Source organism: Budorcas taxicolor, chromosome 16 (genome assembly GCF_023091745.1).
Source record: "Budorcas taxicolor isolate Tak-1 chromosome 16, Takin1.1, whole genome shotgun sequence".
Classification (NCBI taxonomy): domain Eukaryota; kingdom Metazoa; phylum Chordata; class Mammalia; order Artiodactyla; family Bovidae; genus Budorcas; species Budorcas taxicolor.
In genome coordinates, this window is record NC_068925.1 from 25,119,453 (window position 1) to 25,144,011 (window position 24,559).

Here is a 24,559-nt window from a genome sequence, read left to right on the forward strand (position 1 = left end):
GCTCCTAATAAATGTAGTTTAAGAACAAAAAAATATGAATTCTGTAAATAACGTTTACCTTATCACAAGGAAAGTACATTAAACTTTCCTGCCTCAGTTTTCCTGTTTGTAATATTTACTTGATAGTATATTTCATTGGTGCATTTAATTTTAAGTTTACAAATAAGCTGTTCAGTGCAGGCAGACTACAGCAATAGTTAATTTACAGAGTTAATTCACATTATCTACTTAAAACAGAAAACTATAGAAATTAGATAATGAGAGCTGGAAGATAGATTGAGACATCTACCTTAAGGCAGCAGCAAAGAATGAAGAGAAAATGTAAAGGAAAGCCAAGATGTACAAAGGATAGAAGTAGAATTAGTATCATTTAGGAAGCGTGAGTTTAGAAAGGAAAAGGGGCAAAATGAAGGGGAAGAAATATTTGAAGGAATAATAACAAAAAAATGATGGGAAACTTAATATTAAAAGGACTCAAAAGGCATACAGAAGACAGGAGAACTTATTCCTGGGCTCATTAAAGTGGGATATGTGGATACCAAAAACAAAGAGGAAAAACTTTAAAGGTTTCAGAATGAGACAGGAGGTGACCTAGAAAGGAATAAGATGCACACTGACGTCAGATTTCTCAACATGGGTGCAGAAGATAAATGGATAAAAAATATTTTTTAAAAAAATATCAAAAGCACATTGAACCCAGAATTTTATACCCAACGAAACTGTCATATAAACGTCAGTCATTTCAGTTCAGTTGCTCAGTCATGTCTGACTCTTTGCAACCCCATATGTAAAGTCTAAAGTATATCAACTCTTGTGATACAATGACCTACTTGAAAACACTGCTGTCTGAGGAAATATTCTTATAGGAAGAGAAAGGTATCTACAATACTCTGTAAAATATATGGAAGTTGAAAGCAATCAGCTAACTTATTACAGTATGTATGGTGATAACATACACAAAAAAGAAAAAAACAGTAATGAAAATTCAGAACTAAAATTTTGGACAATATCCAGGAAGCGAAGATAGGGATAGAAATTAAAGGAAAAGGCATATGCCTTAAAAGGGAAGATGAGAGGGAGATTTAGGAAATCAGTATAGTCAGCCCTTGATTTCCATCTATGACTGGTTGAATCTGTGGACAGGGAACCTGTGGATACACGGAGGGCTGACTATACTCAGTCATTTTATATGAAAGACTTGAGCCTGCACAGATCATGGAATCTGCAAGGGTCCTGGAGCTAATCCCCATTGAATAACAAGGGACACCTGTAGCAGTAAGCAAAAATGAGTTCAGAAACTTAAGGACAAAAAATATAAGAACAAAAATAAAATGTATAACTTTTAAGCCAACAGAAGAAAAAAAAAGTGATTTAGCTTATGGAAAGTAGGGAAGGAGAGAAAAAAGAAAAAAGCAGTTTAAATAGAAGCATGAAATAAGGTACCAGAAAGCCTAACATAATTGTAATTGTAAATGGGTTAAACTCCCCAGTACCTATTGTTTTATACACGTAATGGAAACCATATGTTTTAAAAATATGTAATGTGATCGTTACCTTTGGTCTATGAAATAGCTGTATATAACCACTTTAAGAATTAATGGATATAGCCACTTATATTTGGAAATGATGTAACTACAATAGGGTTTAATATATTTTTATAAGCAGTTTTTTAGACAAATCACTTCCTCTTACTTACATATCAACTAGAGGACGGTTGCCAGAGTGTCATCACCTCATAGAAAGAAATAATTTCACCTTTTATTGCATGGCATTCTGCTGTGTACCTGTCATTTCAACTCAGCTTGGTCTTATTTTCCCATAAACATACTCAGCGGTTTCCACCCGTCTCTATGTGGTGCTCTTGCTTAAGGTTCCCCCTCACATTATGAAAATCCCTTTTGTGTAGATCATTTCAAGTCCTGCCTTCCGCCTGGAGCCTCCTGTAACTGAATACTCTAAAATTACCTTATCAGCCTTTCTGATCACCAGACCACATTATGTACCTCTTAGTTATATGCTGCCTTGCATATAACTATCTCCCACCTCTCTCTCTATGTGCTGGTATATAGCAGCACACTTGCTTCCTTAGAATCACTAGTGGTCACGTGCGTAGTGGGTATCCAAAGCACATTTTTTTTCATTTAAAGAAGGCATTGCCTTAAATTCAGATTTACTATGCCACACTTTTTTTTTTTTTAACATAAGCCAAAAGATTCTGGTTGTGAAATTTTTCTCTTGGCCACTTAGTATTAGCGTCAATGGCATGAAAGGGACAAGGCCAGGGAGGCAGCCTGTGGCAGCACAGATTCAGAAGGCCGAGTTTTGAAGAAGCGCTTCACCCATCACACTTTGAGAAGGAGAGTGGTGTTAACTGAAAACAGCCAGAAACGTTTAAGAGATCTCTAAAGGGGAGGTATGATAGCATGTCTGACAATGAGTTTATTCAAAATAAGATTTTTGTTTAAAATTAGGTTACTCGGGTGACAATTCGGCCAAGACAGTGAAATGATCAAAGATGGATTCTTAAGTTGCTACATTTGGTTCCCATGGGATAATTTTACAGGCTTGTAGTAATCTCTTTGTAGTTTTATAGTTTTCCAGGATTTTTTCCCTCCTTTCTGTTATTTATTTCCAGGATTTTTCTTCTAAATTTTTAATTTTCAGTTAATTTCCTCTTAAATTTTAATCTTCAGTTAAACCTCCTGAGTAGTCTGTAAAAGCAAAGTAAGGAATAATTACATGTTCAAAAATTAGAGATTTATTAAGTAAAAGAAAACACTGTGTATCTATGTAGTTGGAAAAAGGAAATATTCCCCTGGGTGGCACAGCACACGTTTTGGTCTCTTCACATGGCCAGTGGCTATGAGGGTTTCCCAAGCAGGTGCAGAATGGACACCCACAGGCTTCCAAGTGGCCTTCCACTATCAGGGCCCCAGGGTTCCTGTTTGTGATGATAACTTAGTGTGGAGCTAAGTGATACTTAGTGTGGGGCTGTCTCTGGTGCATGGTCCCCTCAAGCTACCTGTGTACCGCTCCCGTCACCAGCAAACAGAGGCATGAATAAAGCCCAGCTTTTTTGTTGCTTCCAAACAACTGCTGCTGCAGGACAGTCAGCTAAAAAATGGTGAGGCACTTGCTATGCTCTGCCTTTTACTCCTTCAAGAGAGAGGTGGGAGATAGAGCTTATTAATACAAGATTCTGATAAGTTAAAATTCCACCATGGATTTTTCCAGAGTTACTTGCCGTTTGAATTCATTTCTTCGACTTTCCACAACTACAGCTAGAATTTTTTAATGTGTGTCATTTTTTTCCCCTCCTTAAAGAACAATGTGTATCCTGGAGGTAGCATGGCAAGAAGGAATACGTATGTCTGCGAAAGAACCACAGATCGATACACAGCGTTGCAGAACGGAAAAGACAGCAGGTAACTGTCGCCATGCAGGTAGGACTGCCGTTGTCATTGCACTGCGTTAGTAGTGCTCTTGGTACAACTCCTATAGCTGAACAGGTGAAGAGGAAAGGAAACAGGATCGCTAGTTAGATGGCAACCAGCCGTGCTTCCTAAGGCACCTCCTCATGTGTAGCAGAATGGAGCAATGGAAGAATATTTAGGGAAAATAAGAGGTAAATCTCTTAATCTATGATTTTCTAAATAAAATCTGATAGTAAATAATTCCCTATAGCAAAACCTATCACAGTGTCCTAATCTTATCTTCATTATTTGAATCTTGTTCTTTTTTTTAAAAGTATTTATTTTTATTTAAGTATTTGACTATACCGGGTCCTAGTTGTGGCATATGGGATCTTAGTTCCCTGACCAAGGATCAAACCTGAGATCCCAGCATTGGGCGCTTGGAATCTTAGCCACTGGATCACCAGGGAAGTCCTGAATCTTATTCTGTTATACCTCTGCTGCTTCCTCCTTACCTCCTCCCTTCCCATCCACCCTGTCTAATCACCATTTTATACAAATACAGAAGACTGTGTTTTCCTTCCGCTAAAGAAATGTGGCCATCTCAACTGATCATTGAGACCACACTGTTCTCAGAGTGTTTTATTTCAAATAATGATAAATCATGTGTTATTATTTAAAAGATTTGATTTCTTTTCATCGTGAGTTGTAAGGACTACTACTCATCAGTAGGTCACAAAATGACGGAGTTTATTGTAATAAATTCTGTTTAGTTCCATCCCTAGTCATTTTAGTAGACTTGACAGACCATTCTTAAACTTGTTTCCTCTCAGTTAATAGGCACTTAAAGTAAATGTTACTATGAGGCATACAAAGGTAAAGGAATCTTCCTCAGACAGAAGAGCCTTTAGGCTAGAGAGGTTGTCGGGAATTGACTTCTGTTTTACTCTTTTCCCTTTACTAAATCTTAATCTGCAGCTCCTTTAATCTGTAGCAGTTTAACCTAAAACTGAGCTAAAAGCATTTTGATGATGTTTCAAGAGAGAGGATTTTTGCTATAGTTATGAATTCTTATTGAATAGTGGGCAGTGAGCCACATCAACACATCACACCAAACTGTGATTGATTTTTTTTTGGAAAGTGTGAAGTGTCTCTGGTCAATCATTTTACCCATAAAAATAATGTTATAGATATCAGATTCACATATATAGGACAAGAGTGTATGAAATACTTTCCATGGAAGGTGGTGATAAATTCACCCTGTACACTTTTAAAAATATTGTTGTTAGTAATAATACCATTGTTATTGATTTCAAGTGTTTGTCATGAAAGATATTAGACTTTTAAAAATCTAATTCTTAAATTTTAGTAAACTACAGCTTTTCTTTTTTTTATCTCCATGGTCTTCTCAACCGGCTTATGTTGAAAGCCTTACAGAGATGTCCGCAAGCAGCATGTCCGCTGCAGGCTCCGCTGTGGCCTCCGCTGTGCCCTCGGCACGACCCCGCCACCAGAAGTCCATGTCCGCTTCCGGCCATCCTATTAAAGTCACACTGCCAACCATTAAAGACAGCTCTGAAGCTTACAGGCCCGGGTAACATGGGGTTGCATTTCGTTTGTCATCAAGAGTTTTAAAAAAATATAGCACCATATAAAAATACCTGATGGCTATCACATTTTAAGAGCTTTTTTGAGAAGACTCAGTGTTTATGGCAGAGGTAAAATATTATAACATAAACTTACTACATCCTCTAGCTGTTATCAGAAATGTTGCTTATAATTTAAGTCATTTTCTAGAGGAATTTTCTTCAAGGATTTTGTTTTAAACCGATCCATGAAATAAAGGGTTGTTCCTAATTAATCATTTAAATAAATTGAATTTTTATGGTTTAAAAACAAACAGAAACATTCCAACCCACAAGACTAGGGGTTGAGACCTGATTAATCTTGGCTCCAGCCAGTCACTGGTACTTAAGAAGAACTTTAAATTTTCCTATTAGTGAAACAAATAATCTCAAAGATCCGTTTCAGTTATAAAATTAAATTATTTTCTGGTATTTCTGCATGTTAAGAATTCTCAAATTCAGAAACGTGTTTGATAGGTTTGTTAATCATATTCTTGGTATGTGGTAGCATTTACTGTCACTCAGGAGTGAATTGTAAATAGGAAATAAGCCTTCAATTCACAGCCTTTTGATAAACAATAAAATTTGTGTTCCACATTGCTGACTGGTTTAAGAGAACAGTGGAGGGACAAAAAATTGCATGCAGTGCCCCTTGTTTGGCATTCCTGATACTGAATTCCAGTATCAGGAATATATATATATATATATATGACATATATCTTTATATCCCTGTTTCAGTAATTTCTTTTTTTTTCTTAATACATATATTTTATTGAAGTATAGTCGACTTAAAATGTTTCAGATGCACAGCAAGGTGATACAGTTATACATCAGTTCAGTTCAGTCGCTCAGTCATGTCTGACTCTTTGCAACCCCATGAATCACAGCACACCAGGCCTCCCTGTCCATCACCAACTCCCGGAGTTCACTCAAACTCACGTCCATCAAGTCGGTGATGCCATCCAGCCATCTCATCCTCTGTCGTCCCCTTTTCCTCCTGCCCCTAATCTCTCCCAGCATCAGAGTCTTTTCCAATGAGTCAACTCTTCACATGAGGTGGCCACAGTACTGGAATTTCATCCTTAGCATCATTCCTTCCAAAGAACACCCAGGACTGATCTCCTTTAGAATGGACTGGTTGGATCTCCTTGCAGTCCAAGGGACTCTCAAGAGTCTTCTCCAACACCACAGTTCAAAAGCATCAATTCTTTGGTGCTCAGCTTTCTTCAGAGTCCAATTCTCACATCCATACATGACCACTGGAAAAACCATAGCCTTGACTAAACGGACCTTTGTTGGCAAAGTAATGTCTCTGCTTTTGAATATGCTATCTAGGATGGTCATAACTTTCCTTCCTAGGAGTAAGCGTCTTTTAATTTCATGGCCGCAGTCACCATCTGCAGTGATTTTGGAGCCCCCCAAAAAAAGTCTGACACTGTTTCCCCATCTATTTGCCATGAAGTGATGGGACCAGATGCTATGATCTTAGTTTTCTGAATGTTGAGCTTTAAGCCAACTTTTTCACTCTCCTCTTTCACTTTCATCAAGAGGCTTTTTAGTTCCTCTTCACTTTCTGCCATAAGGGTGGTGTCATCTGCATATCTGAGGTTATTGATATTTTTCCCGGCAATCTGGATTCCAGCTTGTGCTTCTTCCAGCCCAGCGTTTCTCATGATGTACTCTGCATAGAAGTTAAATAAGCAGGGTGACAATATGCAGCCTTGACGTACGCCTTTTCCTATTTGGAACCAGTCTGTTGTTCCATGTCCAATTCTAACTGTTGATTCCTGACCTGCATATAGGTTTCTCAAGAGGCAGGTCAGGTGGTCTGGTATTCCCATCTCTCTCAGAATTTTCCACAGTTTATTGTGATCCATATACACATTAATTTTGAAATTATTTTCCATTATAGGTTATTACAAGATACTGACTATAGTTTCTTCTGCTATTCAATAAATCTTTGTTGCTTGTTGTGTATCTATTTTTTAAATTAGAAATCTAGCCTTCTATTCATACCAAGTCAAACAAATTGAATCAAAATATCATAAATTTTTTAGTTAGGCCAAAATTCAATAGGTTTTTTAAAATATATGTATTGTGCATATTATTTTTATATAAGTATGCAAAAGCTTTTCTACTATGCTTGATGAAGGCTTGAGAAAGAACATCAAAAAAAAGATGGAGAAATCTCTCCATCTTTAGTAACTAAATTTTTATAAAAGGCATTTAGTCTGAAATGATAGTGTCTTGGTAATTACAGTGAACACATGCATCACATCTGTCACTAGAACGAATAGAACAGGGCCGATTAAAAGTAGCCATGGCAACTTTCTAACAGTTTTTAGCATGAGCAAAACTGTTCTCTGTGGTTACCCTGTGTAACGCATCTTCCTGTGTCTCAGCAGCACAACCCAGCGCGTGCCTGCTGCATCGCCATCTGCTCACAGTATTAGCGCCTCGACCCCCGACCGTACCCGCTTCCCCCGTGGCAGCTCCAGCCGCAGCACCTTCCACGGGGAGCAGCTGCGCGAGCGCCGCAGCGCCGCCTACAACGGGCCGCCCGCCTCCCCGTCCCACGAGCCGGGGGCCTTCGCGCACGCCAGGAGGGGCACGTCCACTGGTATAATAAGCAAAATAACATCCAAATTTGTCCGCAGGTCAGTACCAACACACTATTTTCTTTCCTCTAGGGGGTAACGGATATTTGCTTTTTTTTTTTTTCTTTCACCTCTACACTGATTTTTTTCCAAAATGGGTTTATGACATTTCATTAAGACATGCTCTTTTTACAGAAGCTTGAAGAAAAAGATCAAGGAGGACATAGTCTTTTTCCTTAAGAGAAAAAAAAAAAAAGAACAAAATGAGAATTTTAAAATTCTGTAAAATAGAGCAGGAGGAACATAACTTGGCATAAAAAAAATGTGTGTTCTAACAAAAAATGTTCCCTACTTAAAAGCCTCTGTTTAGAAAATGGAATTAAATGTGACTACATTTGTCCCTCAAATGGTACTTAAGAATACTTTTAAATCGCTCACTAATGACACACATACACACATGTAGTCCCCCTTTTATTCTGACTTATAGAAAGCCTATTATGCTCTAGAGTCACAGATATTACTTATGTAATTTAACATCATAAAATCTTAACATCAAAACACAGTAAACACAAAAGGAATACGAGTGTAGTAATCTAATTAAGTAACACTGTGAAATTGTACTCCTTTCTAAAAAGTAACGTAAGTGTATAACACCCATTGATTATACGAGTGCTGAACATAGTGCAGGTTGATGTAAGTTTGGTCCACTATCAGGTCCTGCTAAAGCCCCACAAAAGTCCCGTAGGTACAAAGCTTTGTGCTCAGTGCTGAGCAGGTTTCAAAGATGAAGAGACAGCATCTGTGCCCTCAAGATTCAGCCCCAAAAGGAGCAGACTGTCTGCCACCGGCCACAGTACAGAATGAACCATGAATGGAAAGAGACGTGTGGGCAAGGCCCTGAGGGCTCCCACTAGGGAAGAAGTTAAGTCTCCATACTGGGTAGTTATTTGAGCAAATAAGAAGTTATGGGTAAGAAAGTATTATACTTATTCTAAAAAATATTGCTTAAATACTTAATTTTCTATGTTTTTAGTGTTCCTAGGGTTTCAGAGAGTAGGTGTAGAAAAGAGAAGCAGTGTCTATAGTCTCTTCTCTTTTTGTGGAACTGTATATAGATTCTGTTCATGGATTGGTTTGCCCAAGATGACGCAGCTGCATTTGTATCTTTAAATACCCTCATGCAAAGTCAGTTTCTAACCATATCAGACAGTGATTTTGTACCATTTGGGCGGTTACCACGCCACAGTGATAAAGACCTGAAAGCTCCCCCACAGTCACCATGACTGTGGAAAGTGCTGGATGACCCTCTGTGGGGCACCAGTTAGATTATCCGTAGTTGGCATTTGACTGGCAATTTAAATCCATTTTTAAAAGCCAGTACTTTCTTATGGTTAAGCCAGAATTGATTTTAAGGTGAAGGAAAATAGATTTTTAGTTTAATGCTTGATTACTAGTTGTACATTAAGCATCATGGAAAATATTTCTATTTGCAGTGAAATTTAGATCATAGAGAGAAACATACTAAGGAGCACCGGACAAGAAGTCAGGACCAGCTGTCAGAGCCAGAACATGCCTTAGAGATCATCATTGTGAGGTTAGGATGGAAGATTGCCGTGTAGGTGTTCAGCAAAGGTGGATACCTCCCGTGGGCCAGGCTCTCTGCCCGGCGCTCTTGACACAGCCCCTCCCTTCCTGCCAGTTCCTGATGGTCTTGTGACCCCCCCAGACTGCTGAACCCTTTTCCTCACTTGGCCTTCTGCCCCTCTGGGCTCCCTGTCCCTTCTGAGGCCCCTTTGCTGGTTCTGTTAGGTCCCCCCAGCCTTGCCTGACCTGCCTGCCTCAGGGCGTGATTTTTGGGCGCATTGTCTAATCTGGTTCTCCTTACTCTTGGTGATCTCATTCAGGCCCATGCCATTAAATTCCATCGTATGTTAACAGTCTCAGTTTATATATTTAAGCCACACCGCCCTTCTGAAGGACAGACTTGTATCCAATTGTCTACTTGGCCTCTCCACCTGGTTGTGAAATAGACTCTCCAACAGAACCTGTCCAGGATTCAGCCCTTGTTTCTCTTCCCCAAACCTGTCCCTCCCTCAGCCTGTGCCATTTTAGGTCACGGCGACACTGTCCTTCCGGTTGCTGCAGACCCTGAGCCTGGATTATCCTTGCCTCCTCCTCCTTTCTTCACACCACACGTCATTCCATGAGCAGTTGTTTTGGCGCTGCCTTCACAGCATTTCCAGGATTTAGCGGCGTCCAGCCCTCCTACCACTGCCCTCACGGTCTCAATCACTGTATGTCTTCCAGCTCCTCACAGGTGCCCTAGCTTCTGCCCTTGTCCTGTCGTGTCCCCAGCAATGTAAGTCCTTGATTTAAAATCCTCAGCTTGCTTTTTGTCTCATTCAGAATACAATTCAGAGCCCTCCCAGTGGCCTCCATAGTCTGGCCACCCATTCCTGCTCTGACTCTCATCTTCTCCACTCCACCCCTTTCCCTGCCAGCCTTTCAGGGCACCTGACTGTCCTTGAGCGCACCAGGCATACCCGTTCAGGATTTCGTACGCCCCTGACACCTGCATGGCTGGCTTCTACGCCTCATTCATGTCTTTATTGGACTGTCACTTTCTCAGGGAGGTCTTCCTCAACCCCCTGTTGAACATCACCACCTCTTCCTCCCAATACTCCCTCTTCGTGCTTTATTTTTCTCCACAGCACTTGATTCTACCTGAAATAGTGGATTTCCTTGACTGACTTGTTCGTCATGTGTCTCTCCCAAGGAGAAGACACTCTCTGTGAGAACAGGGGCTTGTGGTCGGTTTGCTCTGTTCTGTGCTGAATCAATCTCCTGCCGAAGAGTGAATGCTTCCTCTGACATGTGGTGTGGCATTCAGTAGATGTTTATCCCATGAGTAGATGAATAATGTGGAAGACAGTTTAAAAAGTGAAGAACGTTATTAGACGTTCTGATAAGTGCTCTGAAGGAAGCAGGTCCTGAAAGAGAGGACGAGGTTGAGGGAATGAAAGTGTTCAGAGCCAGCCTGTGGGGGGTGCTAGTGTGAAAGGGTCCCAGGCTCCACCGTGCCCTTATTCCCCTTTGAACAGTGTCATCGAGTAGAGGGCTTGAGGGGGCAGAGAGAAAGAAGCGAGGGAGGAGGTTGTTTGCTGCTGTTTGTCAGAAATTAGAGGGGGGGTTTTTTTGCTATGCTGGGTCCTCTGTGCAGGCTTTCTCTGGCTGGGGCGAGCAGGGCCGGCTCTTCTTTGCAGTGTGTGGGCTTCTTACTGCTGTGGCTTCTGTTGTTGCAGAGCACAGGCTCTAGGGCACCCGGGCTTCCGTAGTTGCAGCAAGTGGGCTCAATAGCTGCGGCTCGTGGGCTGTAGAGTTGGGGCTTGTTATTTGTGGTACAACAGCTTAGTTGCTCCAAGGCATGTGAAATTTTCCCAGGCCGGGGACTGAGCCCATGTCCCTTGCATTGGCAAGTGGATTCTTACCCACTTATCACCAGGGAAGTCCAATAGGGTTTTTTAATGTCTTGACTTTTAACATATTTTAATTAATTCTGGATGTGGTTAGAGAAGAGAAAAAATGCTCAGTTCTGCTCTGAGGTCACTTGTCACCCTATGAGCAGCTTTGGCTTTACAAATATATTTGTGTTCACAACAGTGCCATAAGGGTAGCATCTTGTGGCTCGAGGTGGGGCCATCTAATTCTGCTTCAGATGACTTAATGCAGGAAGACAGGCAAGCAGGAATTTCCATCCCAGGGATGTACCCACTGAGCTCTTTAGCAACAGACAGACTGGACATGCAGCTGATCTTTATGCATTTGCAGCCTGTTGAGCTTTTGGATGTTGGAGGCTTGGCAATGAACTAGAGAACTTTTTCAGTGCCTTGTTTAATATCCTCAACTCAACTGTCAAGTGATCATCCTTCCCACTTGTCTTCTTAAACTTGTCCTGGGCTCAAGCCCGGCCTTTCTCTGTGTTCCCTTTGGCTTCCTCACCTCACTCTACCTAAAGCTGGAAGAAATGGAGCAACACGCTGACACCTCCACGGGATCCACACCACACCCCGTGTGCTGGGGGCAGGGCTGGCTCACGCCCAACTCGCAAGCCAAGACACCTCACAGGTTCAGGAACCAACTCAGTCGATGTGCTACTGAAGGCTTTAAAAGATGGGGGAAAATGTAGGATTTTATAGGGGAAAAGTAAAGGAATTTGGATTATTAAGCTTTAAGAAAAGAAGGATACAAAATAGTTCAGAGTTAATCATTCATGTATTTGAAAACCATTATCACAAAGAAGCCAACTAGTAGTTCTCCTTGGCCAGTAAGAAGCTGGACGCCAGAATGACCACATGAAAGAGTTGTTTTCTGGGCTTGACAAAGAACTTTCTAAGTAAAGTGATTTACACTAGAATAATCCATCAGGGGAGGATATAGATTTTCTGTTTCCAAGTGTTTAGAATGATTTGTTTTGGAGGAGTTCTGTGTACCTACTGTATAGACTAGAGATTATATCCAACCTCATAGCTCTTATATAGGGAATAACCGGATTAGTTCAGCTGATTATATATAAGGCATGTGGCCTTTTTAAACTTTTAAATATTGGAGAACCACGCTGCACGCACTGCATGTGCTGTTACAGCCAGCTCTTCTCTAACCCCAGTGCCTCCCTCTGGGGCTGCTTGGAGCTGACTTACGCACTATTTGAAACCATTGCCAAATAGCAGAAATTCTTCCAGTCAGTCTCTTTGTGGCATCCAGGCAGGCACAAACAGGATATGGGAAATGATGTGACGAGTCAGTTGCAAATAGTTACTGCAAGGGAAGTAGGGCCTAAGGTGTGTTTCATTCCTAATGCTTCCAGTTGGGCATCAGTCTGCCAGCCGTAGAAAAGTCCAGTGCAACGTAGGTCCCTTCCTGTTAAAGGAAATTTATCTTAGCAGTAGGAATCAGCAGCATTATTATCTTTCGTGCCCAATCGAAAGACTGCCCCTCAATATCTATCATTATATCCACATGTAACTCAAAATGCACACTTCGTTTGAGCCTCCTCAAAAATGTGTTGTATTTCAGTGTTCTGTAGTAAAATAGGTTTGTGTAAATGGCTTTGAACTTTTATTATACTTCCCAAGGAAGATGCCAGTTATTAAAAATAGAAATTTAAGAAAAACCTGTTTGAATGTGAAAGTACATCTTACTATCCTTTTTAATTCAGACAGGAAAATGGTTTTTACCGAATATGTCTGTCACGAAATTCCTATAGTTAAAGACCCTGAGAAGTATATAAGGCATTCATATTTTAACCAGTTGAAATTTTAGAGCTTGTTGTACTGATATACAACATTGTTATTAATTTGAGGGATGAGGAAAGTGGTACGGATTTTATTCCTGTTGCATTCATTTTACATAAATAATGTTTCTGGAATGGTTAAAACATTAAGAAAATGTTAACTTAAGGGTTCAAGTTGTTGATTTTTCCCAGCTATTTAGTACTGTTTTGCTATCACAAGTCATCTCAGTCTGTTTCATCTCAGCTGGTTTATAACTTGATACTCCTATGTAGATACTTAATTACCTTTGAATATGACAAATTACATTCAACAAAAGAACAGTTAGTAGAGTTTTCCTGGTTTTATTTCACAGGTGGATATACAGGTAAGATCAGTGTTTCTTTTAAGATTGAATTCATGTTTTTAGACTCATCTGCTTGGATAGGCTGTTTGGTGTGCTGTAATATTTTATCATGTGCATGAATCATTAGCATAACTTCTGAAATAAGTTACTTGCATATTTAAAAACTATATTTATTTTCAGAAATACTTAGATGTTAAGCTTTATTTCTCACTGCAAGGTTCATGTATATTTTTCTGAATTGAGCGACTACTCCAATTATGGTTAATAACCATTATGAAGTTAAATCTGGCTGCTGATAATTATTAAGTAGTTTTAACTTTAGATTGGACTAAAAGTGAAAAGATAAATTACGACCTTAAAGTCACGGCTGGAAAGTGGAAGATCACGTAAAATTCCTAAACCATCGCTTCGCATGTCCTCTCTGACAATACCCAGTAGACGCTCAATAAATGATAGTTGAGTGTGGTTATGATGAAACATAAATGATATTAGGCTGACTAGTAATAGAGATCTGTCATGCTGGAAATTTGCTCAACAAGTTAATTTTAAAATCATTTTAGATACAGGTTTTCTTGGTAATTTTTTTTTTTCACTTTTATCATTAAATCTCAACCTTCACTTTGTTTTGAGGGATCCAAGTGAAGGCGAAGCCAGTGGCAGAGCCGACACCTCAAGGTGAGGAGCCACTATTAATACTTCGCTGCTAGGTCCCTGTGTGTGAAGACGTTCTTTTGAAATACTTAACAGCACTGAATAAACATGGAGAGAACTAATAACTAGATAGAATGTGCATTTATAATTTTTATGTTGGTATGGGCTTTCCTAATGTTGCCTAGTATTTATTATTAACTTTGTTTGTGTTTCCTAAACGTTATTTTGAATTGTATGCCTTATAGCCTTTCTGTCCTATTAAAAAACGTCTTAAACATGCAGAAGAATTAATAGATTAAAATGTACTGATCCTTTTCTCACAAAAATGATGTAAATAAAATTAGTCAAATAACCCAGAACATTGAGGTAACCAAATACATAGGAAGCTGTGATATTAGAAATATATTTTAAGGGACTATTCATTGGTGGACCACATTTCAAAACTCTCAACCTGCCATATTTTATGGCTTTTTTGACACTTAATACTGCTTGTGTATTCATTTGGTGATGGATCACAAACTTGAGCACAGTCAGAATAGGGTGGAGAGCTGGATGAAACAGGTGCCTGGGCCCTACCCCCAGGGTTTGTGATTGGCAGGGAGGGGCATTGATGCCACTGGTGTGGACCACATTAGTGACATGTTAGTGCTTGTGTTGTATTTATAAATGGGAAGTTTAAGAAACGAAAATGTTTGATTATTTTGAATGTACACCAGCATTAAGGGGTAACGCATAAACCTTAGAACCTTGACAAGCAGTTCCTCAGTAGGACAGAGGACTGGCTTCATTCAGGGAGTATATTTGACCAGCTAAGCACAGGTCTCAATTTAATTTCTTCTTTTAAAATTACTTGAAAAATAAGGCACCATGAGCTTTGGAAACCCTGGTGGTTCAGTAGTTACGACTGCACTTCCAGTGCACATGTTTCAGGTTTAATCCCTGGTTGGGGAACTAAGATCCCACGTGCCATGCAGCCAAAATGAAAAACCACCGTCAGCTTTGGAAAAGCTGTATTGAGCATCCCTATGTAGTCTTTTCTACAAACTGTGCTGTGTGTGTGTTTAGTCATAATTGAAATGTTTCTCTTTTGGGATTAGGTACCCAAGTCACCTTAATAGGGAGCCAGAGGGAGGCAGAACAGTTTTCAGCCTCCTTTTGCCTGTTAGACATGCAGGACTCTTGCGGTTAGCCCCCTCCCTCGCTGAGTCACTTAGTCTTGAGCCCCCTTCTTGCAACTCATCCTATCTTTCTCCTCGATTTTCCTCTTGAGATATTTAATAGCATGTAAGGTCACAAGTGGCCACTGATGTTGCAGTTAATCTGCATGCATTTATCTTTTTAATGTGACTATATGTCTATCTCTTTTTTTTTTTGCTTTTGAACAAACTTATCAGATACCTACTATCTGTAAGGTACCAGCTGTTCATTTAATCCTCATGACAACCAAGTGAAAGGTGGACATTTTACAGATGAAGAAGCAGTAAGGAGCCCCGGTGGGACCCAACCAGTTACAGTGAGGTTCTGTCCTATTCATGGTGGTGAATAGCGCTGGCTTCGAGCCAGACCTCATGGGTGTGAGCTATGCTGTGCCACTTACCTCTCTGTATACCTTTAAGAAAGTTACTTTAACTCTTCACGCCCATGCTTCCTCACTCTGACTGCTTCCTAGGGTTGTTGTAGGGGGTAAAGGAGTAATTAGTACATGTTAGGCACCTAGAAGGCAATGGCACCCCACTCCAGCACTCTTGCCTGGAAAATCCCATAGATGGAGGAGCCTGGTGGGCCACAGTCCATGGGGTCGCTAAGAGTCAGACACAACTGAGTGACTTCACTTTCACTTTTCACTTTCATGCATTGGAGAAGGAAATGGCAACCCACTCCAGTGTTCTTGCCTGGAGAATCCCAGGGACGGGGGAGCCTTATGCGCTGCCATCTATGGGGTCACACAGAGTCGGACACAACGGAAGCGACTTAGCAGCAGCAGCAGGCTTCCCTTGTGGCTCAGCTGGTAAAGAATCCACCTGCAATCCAGAAGACTTTGATTCAATCCCTGGGTTGGGAAGATCCCCTGGAGAAGGGAAAGCTACCCACTCCAGTATTCTGGACTGGAAAATTCCATGGACTGTATAGTCCATGGGGTTGCAAAGAGTCGGACATGACTGAGCGACTTTCACTTCACTTCACAGTACGTACTCCTCCTAAGTCAGTGTTAGCTGTTACTGTTGATGTCAGTATGTCCAGGCACTTTGTAGAGTTAACGTTACAACAGTGGTGATGCCTTTGAGATACAGGTAGAAAAATACCTTGTATGTGCCTATTGTCTTAAGGTCACCAAGTTTCCTTGATGGAATGGAAAGAAAACTAGACTTGGAGTAAAACATCTGATTTCTAGTCTTTGCTTTTCACCGCGGAAAAGTGATTCAAGTTTCCCAGTTGTCAGTTCTGTTTTTAAAATGAGTGTTCAGTCACATGATCTCCTGGGTACCTCCCTGCCCTAGCACACTGATCCCATGGCCCATGTTGTGCTTATAGTCCTGGTGAATGATTCTGTTTGGATCTGCACACACACCCAGAGACCTGTGATGTCATAGCTTAGATTTAGTGAACGAATAAAAGAGATTAATAGAGAAGACACTGAGATAAGTACTCTCCATAGTTGCTTGATAGTCTTTGGAAAATTATTTTCTACACTTAATCTTTTCCCAGTTTTCTCAAGTTGGCATAGTTGGCAGAGGTTTGTCTGTTGAAATATCTAAGAATGAGGAGGAAAACATGTAAATGAATACATAAAAATGTATAAATATAAATGTATACATGACTATACATTATATGATAATATTGATGTAAAATGTGTATACAGACATAAAATATTTATATAGTAGAATATAAATTCCTTTCAAATTGTATCCTTTTTTTTTTTCTTTAAATCACACACAAGTTAGTTAGATTAGCAAGTTAAAATTGTAACATCTATGTTTGGATAACTGCTCAACAAATTTAATTATAGCATCTTCTGAGTCATAAATAATTATTAATTTTACCTGTCTTTGCTTATTTGAAGTAGGTTTTATGATACTATATTATTTATGGGGAGACCTCCAATAAGGAAAATCCAGTAAGGTTGACTCATTTAAGTCAATCTCTTGCTATTTGCTTAGCCCAGTTCTAGATGTATGAGATACATCAGTGAACAAAACCAACAAAACTTGCCCTATTGGAATTTACAATCTAGTGATGAAGACAGATGATAAATATAATAAGTGAGCTAAATAGTATATAAGAATGTGATAAGTACGAAGAGGAAAAATAGAGCAAGGTAAGGAATTGGCCATGCCAGAGTAGGCATAGTTATTATAGACCACAAGGAGAAAGTGAGCAGCCATCTGAGGGAAAAGCATTTATGGCAGAGGGAACTGCCTGTGTAAAAGCCTTAAGGCAAAAACATACCCTGTATGTTCAGAGAACAGTATGGAAGCCAGTGTCTTGATGGGTATGAGCAAGGAGGAAAATAATAGATGGAGGGTTAGGGGTGGGAGTTGGAATGTAATAGGTCACCTGGAGCCCTGTAGACTATTTTAAGGATATGTTTAGCAGAACATTGAAGTCTGATGTCTGCACTCCTGCATGTTACCCCACTGCAGAACCACATTCTTTCTCCACATCATCAGGTACAAATAATCCCACAGTAGCCATTACTACTCTTCTGGTTCCCAGACTTCCTATGCAAAAAAAAAAAAAGTAGAAGAAAAGGAAAATTTTTCTTTATATTTCAAAAATGTGTGTTTATAAGCAACTTGCTTTTGGTCTCCATTCCGTATAAATGTATAGAAAATGGAGAATCTGCATTTTCAAACAAATATGGAGGAAAAATATCAAGTTGTTTGCTTTCGGATGCAAACATTTCCCACAAACAAATATATTTAAGAAAATAAGCTGTTTTAATTGGAAGATACTAATAAGAGTCAAAACAGATGGCAACCTGGAATCTGATTTTTGTAACAGCAAGATGATACAAATCTTTGTATCTACTTGAAGGTAGTCTACAAACTGGGTCATTTTATTAGTCACTGAGTTGTGACTGCTTATATTTTGTGTGTGTTTTGATGTCTTTGCTGACAGGAATTTTTGTCTTCATTTTCCCCCCTTCCCCCTCCGTCCCCTAATTCCAGAAGTACAACAGGGGAACCAAAAGAAAGAGAAAAGGAGGAGGGTAAAGATTCCAAGCCACGTTCTCTGCGGTTCACGTGGAGCATGAAGACCACTAGTTCAATGGACCCCAATGACATGATGAGAGAAATCCGCAAAGTGTTAGATGCAAATAACTGTGATTATGAACAGAAAGAGAGGTTTTTGCTTTTCTGCGTCCATGGTGATGCCAGGCAGGATAGCCTCGTGCAGTGGGAGATGGAAGTCTGCAAGTTGCCACGACTGTCCCTCAACGGAGTCCGCTTCAAGCGAATATCCGGGACATCTATTGCCTTTAAAAACATTGCATCTAAAATAGCAAATGAGCTTAAGCTGTAAAGACACTCGAATTTACAGGATCAGGGAAGATACACCCATATATGAGGTACAGTTTTTGAATGTACTGGTGATGCCTAATGTGATTGGCCTGTGAATCTCCCCTTGTAGAATTTGCCCTTATTGCAATAAGGTTATACATAGTTACGAACTATAAAATTAAAGTCAGTATGAACTATAATAAATATCTGTAGCTAAAATAGTAGGTTCACATGTACAGGTAAGTATATTGTGTATTTCTGTTCATCTTCTGTTTATAGAGTTGTATAATAAAACAGATGATTGCTTAAAAACTTGTATAGTTGTCTAGATTTCTGCACGTAAATGTACGTTTGATGCTTTGAGTTGAAAATGTTCTTTCTGTTATTTACATTCTGGTGGGTTTTTAAAATTCTTATCTCCATCATGCAATTTTGAAAATTGTGTCCAGAGTTTAAAAAGTGCACAGAAAACTAGTCTTTACAATTGTAGCATGGACTTTTAAAAGTTATTTTTAAACCATATTTAAATTTGAACCAGAAGCTGATAAATAGATCAGCTTTGTTATACACAGAATTACTTCTGCTTATCTTTGCTCTTATCCTTGTTATCAGACAAGGTTTAGTTAAGATACAAAATGTTTACAGTGTTGGCACTTAAAGGTTTTAAAATAAAGTACATGAAAATAATAATAGCTTTGCCTTGAGCTAACTAAGAAGTCCTGGGGAAGAAGTTAAGTCTACATAAAATTTCTTTTGAACTTGAAAGTGTTTCCTGGCCCACTACTAATTGGAGCGGCAAAATTAAAGTGAGTCAGTATTTTACTTGGCTACTATAATGTGAAGTGTCACTTAGGTTTGCTGCCTTCCAAATCCCATGACATTAATTGTGAAAGTATAATATAATATTGGGACCATTTCATAGCACAAACTCATCTTTACAGTGTTGAACAATGCATCAGTTAAGAAATAATGCCACCTCAGGAATTAATGGGCATTGGGAATGTTTGCCTCATGCTCCCTCCAAGCCTCTCCATCCACCCCTGACATAGTACTATCTGTCATTACATAAAAGACTTTGGAGCAAAACATGCTATTTATAATAGTATATTATTGATTTACGCTTATGTGGTTGTTCAGTTGGTTCCCATGTGACCTGTTTTTAGTATTTTGCCAGATTTCTTGTATTTATTCCACATCATTATGCCTATAATGTGCAGCTTTGTAATTGGGCAATTGCCTACTTTTCTTTCATAATTAGTGATATATGCGATGTAAAACCACTAGTAAAGGTACATTTTAATACTTGTTGTTTTCTACTGAATTAGCCTTGGAGGTTGACTGTGCAATGTTATTTAATGTTGTAATTACTGTAATATCAGCATATGGGCCCCATCTGCACACTCCTGAGAAATAGAAAGTGTATTCCAATTTCATCAGTTTAAAGAGAAATAAAGCTGTGACAAAATACTGTAATTCTAGCCTGCATCAGAAAGCTGTAAGCGCAGGTGATGTGCCATTCCATGATGGCTGCCAGACTAGGGTGATCTGTACTGTACTGTGATGTAGCTTTCTTCTGTAACAGCTGTGTTCTAAAATGAAGTGTATTTTTGCCTTAGCAGAGGATGGTGTTTGGAAACAAAAACAAAAAACAACTGTGTAGCCCCCTTTTAACCTAGTGTTCATTCAAAAGAAAAAAAGATGCAAATCTTTATTCACTTTCACTGGTGCACACTGAAATTTTACTTGAACAGTTCTCATAATAAAGCACTTGTCTTTTGCTCTTTATCAGAATGTGAATTACCTGTTTTCTAGTGCAAAAGTCTTCTGTATGGGGAGTTTCTTTTGTGTGTGCTAAATTTAATTAACAGGGTAAAATCTATATAGATTTTTGAGATGTCATTATGACATGACAAGAAAAAATTTAATCTTTTTATTGGAATTCCTATCAATTAAAACATTTTTTGAAAAATAGACATGCTTTTTCCAAAGTAGAAACTGATTGATTTTTTTTTTGTTTTTACATTTTCTCACTCTGGTTATCTCTTCTATGTTTGTAGAAAGGAATTTTACTTCAGTACTTTTTAATGAGCTAAAAATGAAATCTTAATATTCACTTTAGGTTTTTCCATTTTATATGGCAACACAACATTTTTTGAAGGTTTAGAGGAGTTTTATGGTATGTTTGCATAAATAAATACCACATTATGTTCACTGGCTATGTGATATCAGGATTTCCTTCATTTCTGCTTAAATATTATTTGATATAACATCACTAATATTAAATTATTTTGTATTAATTTGATAAATAATAAGATGAAATATGCTCCAGAATCCTGACTCGATAATATAATCTAAGAAAGGATTTGATTTAAAACCCAAAATACTTTATTGTGAAGTGATTTTCACCAACAGTACCATTTCACAATGTGGGTAACAAAAAGGACATGTGATGGAGTGAAATACCAATTTACTGTAAATAAGTGATTTAATGCATGTGTCTGTCCATCAAGATCTCTGCTTCCACTTTAAAAATATCTACTGAGGGATCTCCTGTGTCTTAAAATATATAAAGGAATTGTAAAAGAGGGTTTCCTACTTCTGCAAGATTTTGGTCCATTTGGGAAGACAAAATATAAACACACCCAAACCAAAAATACACACCCAGGTAGAAAACAGTGAAAGTGCTCAAATAAGCACAAGGAATAGATGTTGTAAGAATTCAGAGAAGGGTGGGTTCTGTATCAGTATGAGAAAAGAAGGGCATTTGAGGGATTTGAGGATGGATAAAATTCAAGAAGATGAAGGAACATGTGAGAAAAGGCTGGGAGTTAGTAAGGCTGTAAGACACATTTTAGAAATGAACCACTTATTCTGTGGTGTGACAGGGTTTACCTAGGTTGATGGATAGAAGATATGTAAAGCATTGATTGCAGCCTCAGCTTGAACTTGACCCATGATTAGAGGGAAGTAATTTGGGCTTTTGAAGCCCAGGAAGTACCTAATAAATTGATTGAGCAAGTCATTAATTTGGCAATTTTTTCAAGTACCAATATACATCAGATTCTAGGTTCTGGGGAAACAGCAGTTAAAAAAAAAAATCTGTATCTAATAGAAATCTGTGGGATGATTGAAGGCTAGATAGAGCCAGGAAGATCTTTTCAGAGGCTATTAGCTGTAAAGTGTGGATGAAATAGTCTAGATAGAGATGGTTAACATAGTATCGAAAGGAGGGTATATTTGAGAGACGTTTCTAAAGGTGTATCAACAGGATAGCATAAGTAGAATGTGGCCCATGTTCTACTGAGTGGAATGCAGAGAGAGCTTCCTGGCATGATGATTCAAGTTGTCAGCTTGCACATGAAGACTTCTGCTTTAATCCAACATGAAGAAGTACTAGAGTCATCCTTCCACCTAAAACAAGAAAACAAGCAAAGGCAAAACATGAAACAACGGATTCGGATGGAGTTTTCATTTTGATGGGGTGTTTCCAAGACATTGTATATCAGCCAATGAAGGACAGTGATCCTTAAGAGGAAACAAGTGAAATGAACCTTGTGACTGACCCAGCTGTCTGCCTGGAGAGAGTTTCTAGGCTGTGATACATGGAGGGGAAGCCACATGGAACCTGGTGTACACCCTCATTAAGGAGTCAGAGCTGGGAGACCAGGGAGACTGAGGCAGCTAAAGTCTGGAGGGAGACAGCTATACCAAAACTCCAGAGATGCGCAGAGATCAGCACACACATGGAGAAAACTACATGAAACCAACGAAAGGACCACCTGAAGTACTGGAAGGATCCTCAAGTCTCATACAGAAGTAGTGCCTGCTCCAACCAGCCGTAGTGAAAAACCTCATAATTCATGGGTCGTGGGGAGAATACTCAGAAGTTTTGCCTCAGTAGTGGAAACCAGTTAACCCTAGATTAAATACTGTGTTGTTCCTGCTTAACAAAGTTTAGCAAGCAGTATCCAGAAGAACTATTTCTAAGTAACTGTTCCAGAACAGAGCTCACGAATCACCTGACATGGTAATAGTCATAATATCTAGCCTCCATTCAAAAGTTTTCCTGCATGCAAATATTAATGTTCTAACTGAACTATTTTAAAAAATTAGATCACACATTTATGTAGAAAGTTGTCTACATTGCATTTTTATTTTTTTTAAGCCAGCATGGTTAAAAATTAAAATTTTTTCATTCATCTTATTGGTCTGTAACATCATTGCATTTTCTGTACATGTTCATGAATATAAAGCAAGAGATGTGTAAAAGAAAAGGGTATATGATGAGGAATTATCTGAAAAAAAATTTATAGTACAGCCAGTGCATATTTCAGTTTTTTTCAATGCTCTTGGCACATACTGTATGTTTTGAAAATATATCCCCCAAAACTATTTGTAGATATGGAATATCATATGTAAGAGACATCATCTTTAAGAAAAAGAAACTTAGATGACTACTGCTGTACTGTATTATCATTGCAAATAGACATGTTCTGTAAAATTTCCTAAATAATTGCTGCTTGCTTAGGTTACCCTTAGTGGTTTGATGGTACTACATTTGATAATATAGACCAAATGTATGGAAATGATATTTCAATCTTGATCTTAATTTTCTAAGGAAGAAAAATGTTCAATTTTAGTGATACTCACTTTGAAATATGAAATTGAAAAAATCTGAGGAAGACTAATCTCAGATCATCTCTAGGTAAGTCATGTTTTAACTTAGATGATGTCACAGAAATAGTAAAGCAAGTAAAACAATAGAAAACCATCAATTAACACCTGTTTATTGTGAGAAATCAAAAATTTTAAAACATAAAATGTCCAGCTCATGTCTTCAGTTCAGTCGCTCAGTCGTGTCCGACTCTTTGTGACCCCGTGAATCGCAGCACGCCAGGCCTCCCTGTCCATCACCAACTCCCGGAGTTCACTCAGACTCACGTCCATCGAGTCAGTGATGCCATCCAGCCATCTCATCCTCTGTCGTCCCCTTCTCCTCCTGCCCCCAGTCCCTCCCAGCGTCAGAGTCTTTTCCAGTGAGTCAACTCTTCGCATGAGGTGGCCAAAATACTGGAGTTTCATCCTTAGCCTCTTTCCTTCCAAAGAAATCCCAGGGTTGATCTCCTTCAGAATGGACTGGTTGGATCACCTTGCAGTCCAAGGGACTCTCAAGAGTCAATTCTTCGGTGCTCAGCTTTCTTCAGAGTCCAACTCTAACATCCATACATGACCACTGGAAAAACCATAGCCTTGAATAGATGGACCTGTGTTGGCCAAGTAATGTCTCTGCTTTTGAATATGCTATCTAGGTTAGTCATAACTTTTCTTCCAAGGAGTAAGCATCTTTTCATTTCATGGCTGCAATCACCATCTACAGTGATTTTGGAGCCCCCCAAAATAGGTCATGTCTACTTACATATAAACAAAACCAACTGAAGTTAACTACGGATTCTCAAAATGTTAATTTTATTAAGGTGGAACCTGATTCATGGGGTCACAGAGTCGGACACGACTGAGTGACTGAACTGAACTGAGATATATTGGGTTTATTGTTTTCTCTTTATGCCATCAGTAGCTAATTTGTGCTGTGTGAGATATTTTAAAATTTGATATCACTATACACATTTGATATAAAATTTTCAACTCTAATGAAAATTTGTATAGGAAATTGTTACCATGTCTAGATTAACTGATAACAAACTTGGTCAAAGAATCAAAATATCATGGATTGAAAGGCTCTCACAGTGCTGAATCTACTCTAAGCTATCCCCCCAAAACTGGTCATGCTACTGCTGCTACTCCAAAGACAAGGCTAGCCTGCTCTAGATACTTGCAGGGCCAGATGCAAAGCACAAAAAAGACCATGTCCCAAAGCACACCCTTCTTTCCCATTCTCATCTCTCCCAGGTGCATCCTTCACTGGGAACGGCTTGAAGCACATGGAGAAATGAAGATTGCATATATTTCATTTAACCAATTATGAGTAATTACTATTCACCTTACTCATGTTTTGATTTTCCAAAATGTTTAGCTTAAATTTAGACATACTTCCGATGACACGCATTAATAATAACAGCAACAAAACAACAAAAGGAAAAAGAGAAAGGTTATCTGGTACAAGGTTTTCTTAGTAAACC

At 39.0% G+C, this 24,559-nt stretch overlaps 1 protein-coding gene across 1 annotated transcript in view; it reads left to right on the forward strand.

Moving 5' to 3' along the window:
- MARK1 (microtubule affinity regulating kinase 1) overlaps nt 1–18,645 on the forward strand; it is a 137,930-nt gene extending 119,285 nt beyond the window's left edge. The window contains exons 14-18 of the mRNA XM_052653441.1: nt 3,325–3,425; nt 4,843–5,007; nt 7,444–7,695; nt 13,900–13,944; nt 18,090–18,645. Coding sequence (XP_052509401.1) covers nt 3,325–3,425; nt 4,843–5,007; nt 7,444–7,695; nt 13,900–13,944; nt 18,090–18,444 — 918 coding nt within the window. The 3' untranslated portion in view covers nt 18,445–18,645. The remainder of the gene's footprint in view (nt 1–3,324; nt 3,426–4,842; nt 5,008–7,443; nt 7,696–13,899; nt 13,945–18,089) is intronic.
- Nucleotides 18,646–24,559: the final 5,914 nt, after the last annotated feature.